A 13,852-nucleotide genomic window follows, 5' to 3' on the forward strand; every position below is an offset into this window, starting at 1 on the left:
ACCGCAAACTACAACAAGTATCAGTTACACCACCTCAAACAGTGGAGTTCATAGGAGCGATACTCAACCCAGCATCAGTGACAGCTTCCCTTCCTTTTTCAAGAGTGCACATCATGAGGTTACAGGTCAGGGAAATAATTTACAGCACCAAAATTGCAGCTTGCTTGGTCCTACAAGGGTCAGTGTCAGTGGCCATAATTGTAGTTTCTTTAGTAAGATTTCACACGAGAATCCTTCAGTGGGTGTTAGCGATATATTGGACAGTTCTTTGTCATCATATGTCAGCAAAAATAAGAATCACTCAGGCATGCAAAAGATAGCTTTGGTGGTGGTTTCGAACAGATAAGGTTCTGTAACGGTGTCCTTTCATTCTCCCCCAGCCCAAGGCTATAGTGACCATGGACGCTTCCCAGATTGGGTGGGGGGCACTTCCTGGAGAAAACAATCAAAGGCACTTGGTCCCCCAAAGAGGCCAATATGCATATCATTATCCTAGAGATGAGAGCAGTGCTGTTAGTGTTGCAGGCATTGCAAGACTCTCTCCCTTATGGGACATTTGGGATCCAAGCAGACAGGTTGCCAGTAGTTTGGTATATCAGCAAACAAAAGGAACCAGATCTTACCCCTCAAGAAGCCATCACAGTGTGGCAATGGGTGAGCTCTTCCAACCACTTTCTGATATCTTGCGCATTCCAAGGAAGTCCAACATGATAGCAGACAAACTGAGCAGGTTCATCCTACTACCTCACAAGTGGTCCGTCAACAGGAAAGTGACATATGATTTTCCATCAGTGGGGCCAGCCTTGCTATGATCTTTTTGCAGTTCCCCTAAACAAGTGCAGCAGCTTCTTCGCCCTGATCCTTCCACCAGGATAATCACCGAAGGATGCATAATCTACTATTGGCCCCCCGGTCTTCACTATGTCTACCCTCCAATCCCTGCTAATTCCCAAATTCCTACAGAAAGCTCCTCAGTTGAAGAGCAACGTAATTATCATTGCGCCTTACTGGCCTTGACAGATTTGGTTCCCCTTCCTTTGGCCTCATCTGCTTTAACCACCTGAGTCCTGGATCCAGTTCCAGACCTCCTGTCTCACCCATCAGGCATGATTCATCAGGATATCTCAAATATCAATCTAACAGCATGGTTTCTGCAATTCCTTTAGTAGCCAGAGAGCCAATGCTCTCTTCCTCGGTCTGCAAGATACATTTGTCTTCCCATAAGGCCTCTACCAGAAAATTTACAGAAGTAAGTGGAAAAGGTTTGTTTTTTTGGGCACAGCAGAAATACATTGATCTTTTCTCAGCCCCTATACGAAGTGTTCTTGAATTTCTAGCAACAGTTTTTAATGAGGAAGCTAAGTCCTCAACTGTCAGAGTACAGTTAGATGCAGTTTCTAATTTTCATACGGGATTTGAGAATTCTTCTTTGGCTTCATCTAAGCTTTGTAAGGCCTTTTTGATAGGCCCTGTCCTTCTGAGACTCCCATATAAAGACCCTGCTCTACCATGGGATTTAAATTTGGTCCTGCAGGCACTAATTCATTCTCTCGTTGAACCAGCAGCTAAATGTGATCTTAAATTCCTTACATGGAAAACTGTCTTTTTAGTGGCCATCACCTCTGCTAAAATAATTTCAGATCTTCAGGCATGGTCTTCTAAACCTCCCTATTTGATTTTTCATAAGGATAAACTAACGTTATGTACAAATGCTTCTTTCCTTCCTAAGGTGGTTTCAGAATCCAATGTTAATCAGTCCATAAACTTACCAGTCTTCTTTCCTAAATTTGCAAATAAAGGGGAATATATGCTTCATTTATTAGATGTCCACAGACAGTTACGTTTTTACATACATAGAATGAAATTTATTAGAAAAACAAATCAATTATTTGTGTCAGTTGCAGATTGTAAATTGGGAAAATCAGTCTCAAAAATGACTTTAGCCAAAGGCTGACTGAGTGTATATCATTTGTCTACAATAAATTGGGTCTGTCCTTACCAAAACCTTTAAAACCCAATTCCACTAGGTCCATGGCAACTTCTTCAGTGTTTCATGCTAGGACTTCCATGGACGACATATGTGCTCCTGCAACCTGGGCCAGTCCTCATGCCTTTATCACTCATTACAAACTGGACCTGGTCTTGAGGGGTAGGGCAGACTGGCTCAACTGTGCTCAGGAATATCCTTCTTTAGAGTCCACCCGGGAATTTAGGCAGCCAGAGACTCTGTCCCTTATGTTGAGGATAGAATGAAAATTGACATCATCAGATAAAGAAGTTTTGTACCTACCATAATGTTCCAGCTTTGTTGCCCATTTTCATTCTTCCCCAGCTCCCCACCCTCCAACTCCCAACCTTGGTGTTTCATAGTGAATTTCTGGAAGAATGAGTATGTGTAAGGACATCATTGTCCTTCTTATTGAGCCCCAGATTTGATATGCTCTGTTACAATGTTTATAATGGTTCTTTTACCTTTGTGAAGTAGCAAGCAAGCTTTGAGGTGTATGTTAGGGGTTAGTGCATTATGGGTAGGGAAGGGGCTTGAGAGCTTTTTGGTGAACACGACCTACCGTAACAGCTGAGTCATATCCGAGGATTGTATCCTAACCCATATGTTGAAGAAGAATGAAAGTGGATGACACAGATGGTAGGCTATAATAAATACATAACTTTTTTGTAGTCATTGTCAAAGCATTTGCAGGGAATCCTTTAGGTTTTCAAGGATGTGTGTGTAGTAATGGCTTATGGTAGATTTAAATATCTGCTGTTGTGATCTCCAGGAAAGCTGGTGGGTTATTTGTCAGGAGAGTTTTGTTTCAGTTTTCCTAAGAGAGATATTAACACATCTTTTGGGATTGAACTTTTTAGTTAAAACTTTGATTTGAAACAATTTTTTGTGTGCCTTTGAAGTTTTGTCATTGAAAGTCATCCTCCTGCTGTGGTTGTCTTGTGAACAGGAAAAGTATGAGAGTTTCTCGTGGTTAACGTGTGCCATATGCCATTTTTTAGAGAAAGAGTGACTTATTTTACCAATCCTTCATGTTAGATATTAATCTCAGTCAAGAAATTGCATTCTTCTCTTTCTGTCCTCATAGAAAATATGGAGAACAAATGCTTACAAAAGATGTATCCTAGTTATTTGCATACATTTCCATAACCAAAACTATCAACAAATCATAGATGTCCCTGTCCTTTGCAGCTAAGTGTTTGGATTCTGCAATAAGGAAACTATTTCCAGCTGACTGCCTCTTGCATGGGTTTCAGTGGTAACTTCAGGGATAGACCTCTTTAGGGAGTCATTAAAATTCATGCTGTGCTAAAGCAGTGTTTTTTTCCTGCTGCAACTTTGACAACTAAGCTCGGCAGGCAGCCATTTGCAAAGCTGATTCTTGACTGAAGTTTTCCAAGCACTAAACCTTAGATGTGAAGTTGTTCAATCTCGACGTTCATTCTTACAGATGGGTTTGGAACCGATCCTCGGCTCTGAGTCGGCCTAATACAAAGCTCGAGGTCTTCAGACAGCTCGAGGCCAAGTACCTATCCCATGATGCACCTGGAGTTACCTCAGATCTAGTTTGCCACTGCAATAGATCAGAGGTTCCTCAGCATAGCTTGGGCCAGTAAAACTTTATTATAACATTTTTTTTCTTATAACGTTAATTCCACTTCTTAGCTTTTGCTCCTTTAGCATTTAAATCTCTTTAGTGTGTATTCCTTGGTGTGCCTTTTCATATTTAAATACAGCTTTTGGTCTTCATTTTTTTCTAAAGGCCTTTATATTTAGTGTAGTTAGCATAGTTATATAGTTCTGGTGTGTTTTTGATAACTGACAGTTTTGTCATAGCTTTTAACATTAGAAGTGCTTAGACATATTGTTCAAGTGTGTGTTTAATGTGACACTTTGTCACAGGATATTTAGCCCATAGTTTTTGTCAGGGCTTATTTAAATAGTTTTTGGGTGTGCCTTTAGTATATTCTAGTAGTTTTTCATTTTATACTGTGTTGTTCATTATGGCTGACCAGGATAGGGATAAACATCCTAAGTCACATTTAAAAAAAATGTCCATAACGGATAGCCATGTTAACTGTGTATACTGCTTGGGAGCTTTACACCTTCAGAAAAGTTGCTCCATTTGTCATTCCTTCTCTTTTAGGGTCCTTCAGGAGAGAAAGCTAATTGATAGAGGTCTAGTCAAACCATCCTTTCAGGAAGCTTTGAGTGACCAGGACAGGTCTAGTAAATCTTCAAAGTCTTCCAAGGCTTCTACTTCTTCGGAAGTAAAAAATAATAATTAAAAAAAAACGTCGACATTGGCTCCACAGCCCTCTGAGTTGAGGGGTCTTGTCCTTTCGGAACCAGTCCCTGGTCCTGTATCTGGTATCCGAAGTGCCTAAATCTCCACTCCTGCAATCTGTACCTCTTTCCATCCATTCATCTCGGTCTTTGATAAGCCTTTCCGATTTGGATGTGGATCATGTGGTGCAGAAGTTGTTACAGGCACCGGCATTTGCTAAATTTTTATCGGCTCCGGCCCAAATGGTTTCAGAGCCAAAGACTCTTTTACCATCGACTACTTTTCCTCCTCCTAGCCATACCGGTCCTTCAGAGCTGGGGGAGTCAGACTTGATGATCATTGAGCCTTCGGAGCAGACGCCTGTTCCAGTATCTTTGGTCTTGTTTACTCAGACGTCCTCAGTGCTGATCAAGGAGTCTAGGAGTTGACACTCTCTGGTCGGGTCCAGGGAGGATAGTCAGAATGACTCAGTCCCTTCTCATCGGTGCAGAGGTGCCTTCAAAGCCATGAGGAGAGTTATGTCTCCTAAAACATCTTTGACTTCAGGTCCGGCTGCCTCCTCCCCAAAAGCGCCTGTGTCCACTTCTTCACAGATCCTTTCTAAGTGTAAAGATCCAGAGCCTCAGGAAGCCCCATTGGGTGGCCCCTGCTCTTCTGAGACCTCACCAAAAGTTCCCACTGATGAGGTTCCCAGGAAGAAAATCTGTAAGAGGAAGCATTTAGACTCCCAACAGGAGTCTCTCACGTCCGATACCGACTTGGATGAATCAGAAAGGTCCCCACAGCCCCCCTCTGAGGATATCTCATTTGCTGAGATATTAGAAATCCTTAAGCAGAAGGATGACTGGCAGTCCACCAACCCCACTGAAGACGAGTCTGTTCTCCTGAAGGCTTTCGGGTCTCAACCCTCCATCTCTTGGGTGTCTCTGCCCTTCGATGAGCTTATGGGGCTGGTCTCACGAAGGGCCTGGGAGTCTCCAGACACCATGGAGCCTGTCCCCAGGAGGCCTAATAAATTTATTTCTGCCCCATAGGAAAAGTCCTTTCTTACCAAGGGAGTGCCAGTTGATGCCATGGTGGTGGCGGCAGCCACCAAAAAGGAGATTTCGGAAACTTCTTCCTCTATCCATCCTCCTAACAGATTCTAGGATCATGGATAGTTATGGGAAGCGCAGGTACAGTTCAGCGACTTTTGCACTGTGTTCACTGAACTATCCCACCCATTTTACAAGACTGCAAAGAGATCTTCTAAAAGAGCTCGGAGTTGCTCTTCAGGGTACAGTAGCTGCAGGAGCTTCAGATAAAGTTGCCTCCCAGCTTGCCACCCTCAGTTCCATAGTGAACTCGTCCATGCACCTCTTTTCATCTGCAGCTGATGGTACGAGTAGAGCAGCGGGTACAGGTATTGCTCTTAGTAGACACTCCTGGATGTGCTTGTGTTCCTTCACTGATCTCTTTAAGTCATATTTTGTCAACACCCCTTTTGATGGCTCATTCCTTTTCAGGCCCAAAGTTAAGGAAACTTTCACCAGGTATGAGCAGGATGGAAAGACTCTGTGCCATCGGAGTCCATTTTTCCACTCCTACCAGACCCTACCCCAAGGGTCAAAGCAGAGGAAAGATGTGGTTCAGAAAAGCCCAAGGTGCCTTTCAGGACACACGTGGTGAACCCCCCTCCAGGGGCAGAGGAGCGGGCAATAATGGAAGAAGCTGTCCCCTCAACTGAGGGGGTCCGCCAAACCAGGGCGACAGAGATCAGTTCTTTGGGAAGCCCTACCAGCTCTCCTGAAAGGAGGCCCGAGTGTCCTACTCTGGAGGCAGTCAGGAGTCGCTTATCTTTGTACCCAGATGCCTGGCTCAAAACAACAAATGACAACTGGGTACAAAGTATCATTTCCAGAGGATATTTCATTCTCTTCACCACACCCCCTCCATTGGCAACAAAAATCCTAGATGTTCCACCCAGTCACAGGGAACAGGCAACAGTAGAGGTCCAAACGTTGCTAAGAAAGAGTCATCCGGCCAGTCCCAGCAGACCAGACAGGATCCGGAACTTACTCAAGATTCATTTTAGTTCCAAAAAAAGATAGGGGACTGGAGACCTATTTTGGACCTCAGTGGACTAAACAGATCAGTCAAGAAAGAGAAGTTCCGGATGGTCACACTTCAGTCAATACTTCATTTCTTAGGGAAAGACAATTGGATGTGATCGATAGATCTCCAGGATGCATACTACCATATAAAAATAGCCAGACTATCCAGGGATCATCTGCAGTTCTGGCTGGGAGCCAATCATTATCCGTTTCGAGCCCTGCACTTTGGTCTCACTACAGCCCCCAGTGTGTTCACCAAATGTATGCCAGTGGTCATGGCTCATCTGAGACATCTAGGATTCCAGGTGTTTCTGTACCTAGACGATTGGCTCCTCACCGCCACCACCAGGCATCAGCTTATACAAGCCAGGGACACCACGCTTTCCCTCTGCAGTCATCTTAGTATTACAATAAATTCAGAAAAATCTGCCTTGTCGCCATCGCAACATATCGTTTTTATCGGAGCAGAATTGGATACCACCACCACCACCACTTTGAGACTTCTAGCAGAAAGAGTCTTACTACTCCGTCAGCAGGTTTGCAATATCATATCCAAAGACAAGGCTCCACTATCAGAAGTACTAAAACTGTTAGGCATGATGGCAGCTGCAATATTAGCGATACCATTGGGTTGCATGCACATGCGGATTCTACAATGGCTGTTATTCACTCAGTGGTCTTACCAAGAGCTTCCAATGTCTCATCTCATAATGATCACAAACACATGCAAAAAGGATCTTCAGTGGTGGTTGACCTCTCTTCATGTAATGATAGGTTGTCCTTTTGTTCTTCCCCTACCAGCACCCACAGTGACCACGGATGCTTCGCTAATGGGGGACATTTTCAGGGAAGAACAGCCCAAGGCACATGGAACGAACAGGAGACACATCTACATATCAATGTCCTGGAGAGGAGAGCGGTACTTTTAGTGTTGCAGTACTTATAGGATTCTCTTCCGCTGAGAACTATTGCGATTCAGATGGACAACATGTCAGTGGTCTGGTACTTGAACAAACAAGGAAGAACCAGGTCCTACCCCCTTTGTCGCAAGGCCCTAAGAGTATGGCAGTGGGATACATCCGCCCAGCGCTTTCTGTTAGCAATGCACATCCTGGGGAAATCCAGCGTGATATTAGACAAACTGAGCAGAGCAGTTTTGTTGCCTTGCGAGTGGTACCTCAAGAAAGAAATAGCGGAGAGAATTTTCCGCAGGTGGGGCCAGCCTTGCTGCGACCTTTTTGCCAACCACATGAACAAGAAATGCAGAAGCTACTTTGCCCTAATTCCCACTCTGGGAGAAGCCCCAAGGGACGCACTCGTACATGATTGGCCTCTGGGTCTCCTCTATGTATTCCCACCAATACCCTTGATACCCAAAGTATTACAGAAAGCAAAAGCCCTGGGAAGGACCTTCATTCTAATAGCCCCTCATTGGCCTTGTCAGATTTGGTTCCCCTTCCTTCGACTTCATCAATTTGAGGACCCTTGGATTCTGTTCCCAGTTCCAGATCTTCTGACACACTCATCTGGGGAACTTCATCCCTCTCTTCAGTCCCTGAAGTTGACAGCTTGGTTGCTCCAATTCCCAACATAGCCAGGTTCCATAACCTTTCATATGAAATGCAGCAGATTTTGATATCTTCTCATAAATCCTCTACCAGGAAGCTGTATCTTAGCAAATGGAAAATATTTTTTATATGGGCCTGTCAAAATAACATTGATCCCTACGAAGCCTCTATTGCCTCCATATTAGAATTCTTGACTATGCTCTTCAGTCAAGGAGCTGCAGCAGCAACAGTTCGGGTTCAACTTGCTGCTATCTCTAATTTTTACCTTGGATTTGAAGGATTGGACATAATGTCACACAAACTATCCAAAGCCTTTCTCAAAGGGACTTTTCATCTCAGACCACATGTGAAGTCCCCTTATACCCCATGGAATCTTCCTCATGCAATTTGCAATATTTGTCATGGAAGACTATCTTTTTAGTAGCCATCACTTATGCCCGCAGAGTGTCAGAGCTTCAGGCCTTGTCCATAAAGCCTCCTTATTTGATTTTCCATGCTGACAGAATTTCCCTAAAAACAAACCCTTCTTTCTTACCCAAAGTTTGTACTGAAACTAATTTGAATCAGATTATAGATTTGCCAGTGTTCTTTCCCAAACACACCAACAACTTAAGAGTACTTACTGCACAAACTTGATGTTTATAGACAGCTCCGGTTTTACTTGGATAAAACAAAAGATTTCAGAAGATCAGAACAGCTTTTTGTTTCCTATTCAGATTCCAGAAAAGGTATGCCAGTGGCAAAAGCAACACTGTCTAAATGGTTATCTGATTGTATCACATTTGCTTATTCAGCTGCTAATATGCCCTTACAACACAAAATTAAGGCTCATTCTACCAGAGCAATGTCCACATCTTCTGCCTTTTCTGCTAGGCTTCCTATAGACAACATTTGTGCAGCAGCCACTTGGTCAAGACCTCATACCTTTATCACTCATTACAAAGTTGACAAGGCCTCCAGGGACAGGGCCTCCTTTGGGTCTACTGTCCTGAAAAATATACTCCCGTGAGCCACCCGAGAAAGATGGTGGTTGGGACGCTACCCATCTGTAAGAATGAACGGCGAGATAGAACAACTTCACATAAAGAAGTTATGAACTCACCGTAACGTTCCATGTGAGTTGTTCATCTCGCCTTCATTCTTATTGCCCACCCTCCTACCCCCTCCAGGGTTTTTTGAGGACCAATGTTCTAGATTGTTCCTGGTTACTCAATCCTTCTATAGCTTTCTCCTAAAGAGTGATAGAATGACATATGGTATTATTATATGCAGCAAACAAGATCTGAGTTAATTCCAGGTGCATCATGGGATATGTACTTGGCTTCCAGCTGTCTGAAGACCTCGAGCTTTGTAGTAGGCTGACTCGGAGCCTAGGATCGGCTCTGAACCCATCTCTAAGAGTGAAGGTGAGCTGAACAACTCACGTGGAACGTTATGGTGAGTACATAACTTCTTTTTTCTTTTCATTTGTTGTATTTATGACTCTGCTTACTGTTTTATGCATGGCTGAACATCTGTGCAGTCTTTTTTTATTTCTGTACTAAATTAATACAAATTGTTATAATATAATTGACATATCCATTTTGTTTTTTGTTTTGCACCTACAGACCCCCATGGATGGACAACTCTTTTTAATCAAGCACTTGTTGATTCTTCGAGAACAAATTGCCCCTTTTCATACCGATTTCACCATAAAGGAAATTTCCCTGGACCTTAAGAAAACTAGAGGTACTAGATTGTATTGGGTGATGGGTTGTGGTAGGCTGATCCTACCAGTTCCTGTCATGCTAACACTGGCACTGGGGTTTCTTTTATGTTCACCTGCAATTGATTACTGCGCATGCATGCATGCAGACTTACACTCTGTGTGTATATGCATTAACCATGTGACCTATCCTCTCAGCTTGTCTTCATTCGCTTGCGTGCAGATTGCTTGCATACATTAAAGAGCTTTTCTTTACTGTTTTATCAAGGCACGTGCGTGCTCCAGTTATATTAGAGAAGCTAATAGTAAGCTGTATCTTCAGTCCTTGCTAAACCACTTTTTAAGGAATGCTTTTTTATGTCTTGAACTCACATTCACCTTTTATGTTAGCTCTATCATTCTATTAACTTCTTTATTTTTCCTAGTAAAGGTGTTGTAATTCTTGTATAGTATCTACTTGTGATGGCCTAGAAGACTGTTCTCATTTTACCCTAACATTTGTAATTCATAGTGGCTGCATGATTCACCTAATACCTGGGTTAAACTTGCTTTAAAATTTAGCTTGTTCCACTTACATGCCCTTATGTTGACATTAAACTGGATAGCTGTAACATAATCCGTGTCAGCCAAAGAACAGAAATAACAGCAGTAATATGAAGTTGGTTAGATGACTAACAGCTGTATCACTTCATTCCTTTCCAAGAAACATTTTGCTATCTTGAAGGCATCATGCAAAGCTTGGAGGACAGTGTTAACTTATTCAGTTATCTAAAACTATTGTGTGTGTGTGTGTGTGTGTGTGTGTGTGTGTGTGTGTGTCATCTCTTTATTTGGTGTATATGAGGAGTCCATACAGTCTTGCATTTAGCTCTGCCATATGGAGTAATGACCAGTTCAGAATCAAGCAATTCAGATATGGGTCTTTTTTTATTAAAAGGAGTAGCTTGAGAAAGTGTACCATAGTCCTCAGTTAAGTGAGTGTCAGCTAGTTAATAAGTAGTATTTAGTTTTGCAAACATTCATACAGGATCCACACTTGTGTATGTTTAGACCAAACGGAACTAAATTATTTTCCTGACATACTGATCACACAGCTCTCAATCATCCTGAATTCCGAGGGAGCACCCTTTTTTAAGCTTAAATAAGCTTAATCTCCCAAGTGCACAGTTTGAGAGATGCTCCTCCTGAGATTTGCGGTAAAGCGACCTCTGAACTGGCTGTTCTCATCTTAACCAATCAGAACATTGGTTTACATCTCATTTGTGTCTTGCAGGCCCATTTTCTAGTTCTTGCTTTGTATATGCAGAAGCACATACCTCATGTGCTTTCATCTTCAATTAGGTTCGCCCAGTCTGCATATAAGCAAGCCATAATGGAGGAGCCTGTATTTTGTCTTGTTCTCGTCTTAGAACCCTGTTTGCTGCTAGTGCTTCGAGGATCAAGAGTCATAAAGCAGAGAACGCTGTCCAAGGAGTAACTGTGTAAAAAAAGGATTAAACTGCCTGCCGTGCCCAAGAAGAAGATCGAAGGGGAAGGATTTACTGATGCCTGCTGCACCTGAGGATAAGGATTTGAAGAGTTGGATTGGTCCTGTAAATTCGGAGAGGAGCTGAATTGGCTGAATTTTTGCACATTAGATCTGAGGTTTATTTGTGTTAATTTTTAAGGATTGCAGGTAAGTTTAACTTTTTGTAAATTGCTAGGAGTCTGGAGAGGACATCTATTTCTTTCCCCCCTTACGTCATACAGAAGATTTTCTGTGCTACTAGTAGAGGTAGTATAGGTTTTTATCTTTTGTCTGTTCCTCCTAAAATGTGGTGGTGTCTGCTTGCTAACACATATCCTTTTGTTCCACACTTTTATAACTGTATAGGACAAGGAGCAGTGTTAAGCATCTGTCTCTAAGGTTTGGTTCATATGAATGTATGCTTTAAAGTTTAGAGGATTTATTGTGCTAACAGATTAACTATATGGGTTGTTGGGGTCTGTTGTATATTTTTTGGGCTGTTCACTTAAAAAAGTTTTTTTTTTTTTTTTGGCAAATCATTTGCATATCCTTTAGAGAATGCTTGATAACACATATCCTGTTGTAAGTTTATAGAGCAACACTGAAAATGTGTGCTTTGTCCTTTGTCTCCCCCATTATTTTATGATTCAGCCAGATTTCTTGTACTAAGAGGCTGAGTATAGCTCCATATATTTTTTTATTTTATTTATTTATTTTTTTGTATTTTCCTCTTAAAATTTGGTGGAGTTCTGGCAAATCACTGAAGGAAATCTCTAATGACAGACATTTGAGTTTCAGAAGAGCATATCCTTAGAGAATCTTGCTAACACACATCCTGTTATTGTTGAGTTTTATAAAAGTTTATATTGCAAGATTTAAAATGTGTCTGCTTGGTCCTTTACCATCCCCCCCCCATTATTTTATGCTTTGTCCAGATTTCTTGTACTAAAAGGTTGTTGAGGTGTAGCTGTGTAATTGAATGCATGGGAGTGTCCATTAATGTGCTTATTTGAATATGCATATTATAAGTTAATTAAATATCCCTTATTGTCCCTGATTTTTAAGGTCCTGTGTCCCTGATTCTGTCATATGAAGGTTGAGAGGTATAACTGATCAGTGTGCTGTATGTACTTTCATCACCAGAAGTCAAGAATCATTTGTGTAGGTTTTTTTCTTTCTCACACAGAATTCGCAAGTTTCTTTGACTGTATTTTTTTTCAGAAAGTAAATCTAAAAAAGATTTTTAGAGTAATAAATGAAGCAAGAAGCTTAATGCAGAGACTGCAGAAATCTTCAGAGCTTAGATGCAAGAATGATGTGGCCCAGGCCACGAATGGAACCTGACCTGTACACGACCTTTCAAGACTAGTTTGAAGATTTTTACCATTTTTAACTTTATTTTCTTGTTGTGCACCTAACTAAAAATTTCAGTTGTAAGAATATTGCTGTTTTTGGACTGTGTTCATGCTCACCTGTTTGAAATATGTATACCCACTCCTACAGTTTCCATTTCTTTGTGACACGTTCACTACCTAGGTGTTCTCCTTGCTGTCTTTGTAAGAAATTGCCTTCATTAGAGAACATAAAGTTCAAGGTGCTTGAGCCTTTCAGGATTATGGCATGTTTATATGGTCTTTTGATAGACGGAAGCTGAAGCAGGACCACCACTGATTCTGTATTTTTTTTTCTGATTGGGAGTTTCACAGAGTGTACTTCACAGCCATTGTGGTGGCTGTATTACCTGTAGATGGCAAAGACTCAGCCTCATATAGACCCATTTCATTATTAATCCATGATTATAAAGTGTCTGCGTCTGTACTAGCTAAAAGAATGACAACGGTGTTGCCAAAGTAGATAATATGGATCAGTATGGTTTGTGGCGAGGAGACAAGCATTTGACAACACCAGTAGAACAGTGATGATCCAAAGGGAAACAGAATTTAAGAAAATACTGCTGCTAATTGTGGGTCTTAATGCAGAGAAAGCATTTGACAGAGTAAGATGGGATTGTGAGTAGGGCAGTGGACACATTTGCATTCCCTAGTACAATAATAAGGTTAATTAGGAGGATGTATCAAGGATGGGAAGTAAGAATTAAAGTGGGAGGGTTCCTCAGTGATAAGTTGCATTTGAACAGAGGAACAGGCAGGGTTGTCCTTCTTCCCCTTTATTTGCTTTATATTTAGAGCTATTGGCAAAGAAAATAAGTGACTCCAAAATGCAAGGATGTATTGGCATGGTGATCAAGAAAAGTTGGCTTTATTTGCAGATGATTATTGTTTTGTACCTGATAAATCCAGAAGGGGACATCTCAGTATTGTGGAACATTTTGACAGAGTTTCAAGTCATTTTGGGGTATAAAATTAGTGAAGATGTATAAAATAGACTAGAGCCATAAATTATGTATGCACACACGAATTTGGTTCAGGATTACATATTTATGGGGACATGATGAGATGAATTATTTTGGAGTATGGATGAAAAAGGCTTCTCTTATGGCAGCTATCTATATGTGGGAAGTTACTGAACAAAAGATGATACAAAAACTGAGAAATTGGAAGCTATTTTGTGTGTGTGTGTGTGTGTGTATATATATATATATATATATATATATATATATATATATATATATATATATATATATATATATATATATATATATGCACACACACACACATACACAC

At 41.4% G+C, this 13,852-nt stretch overlaps 1 protein-coding gene across 1 annotated transcript in view; it reads left to right on the forward strand.

The window, feature by feature from the left end:
• COG3 (component of oligomeric golgi complex 3) overlaps nt 1-13,852 on the forward strand; it is a 1,722,808-nt gene that overhangs the window by 1,273,761 nt on the left and 435,195 nt on the right. The window contains exon 16 of the mRNA XM_044072049.1: nt 9,564-9,684. Within this exon, the coding sequence (XP_043927984.1) occupies nt 9,564-9,684 (121 nt within the window). The remainder of the gene's footprint in view (nt 1-9,563; nt 9,685-13,852) is intronic.

Source organism: Protopterus annectens, chromosome 5.part0, assembly GCF_019279795.1.
Source record: "Protopterus annectens isolate FY-2018-M chromosome 5.part0, PAN1.0, whole genome shotgun sequence".
Classification (NCBI taxonomy): Eukaryota; Metazoa; Chordata; order Ceratodontiformes; family Protopteridae; genus Protopterus; species Protopterus annectens.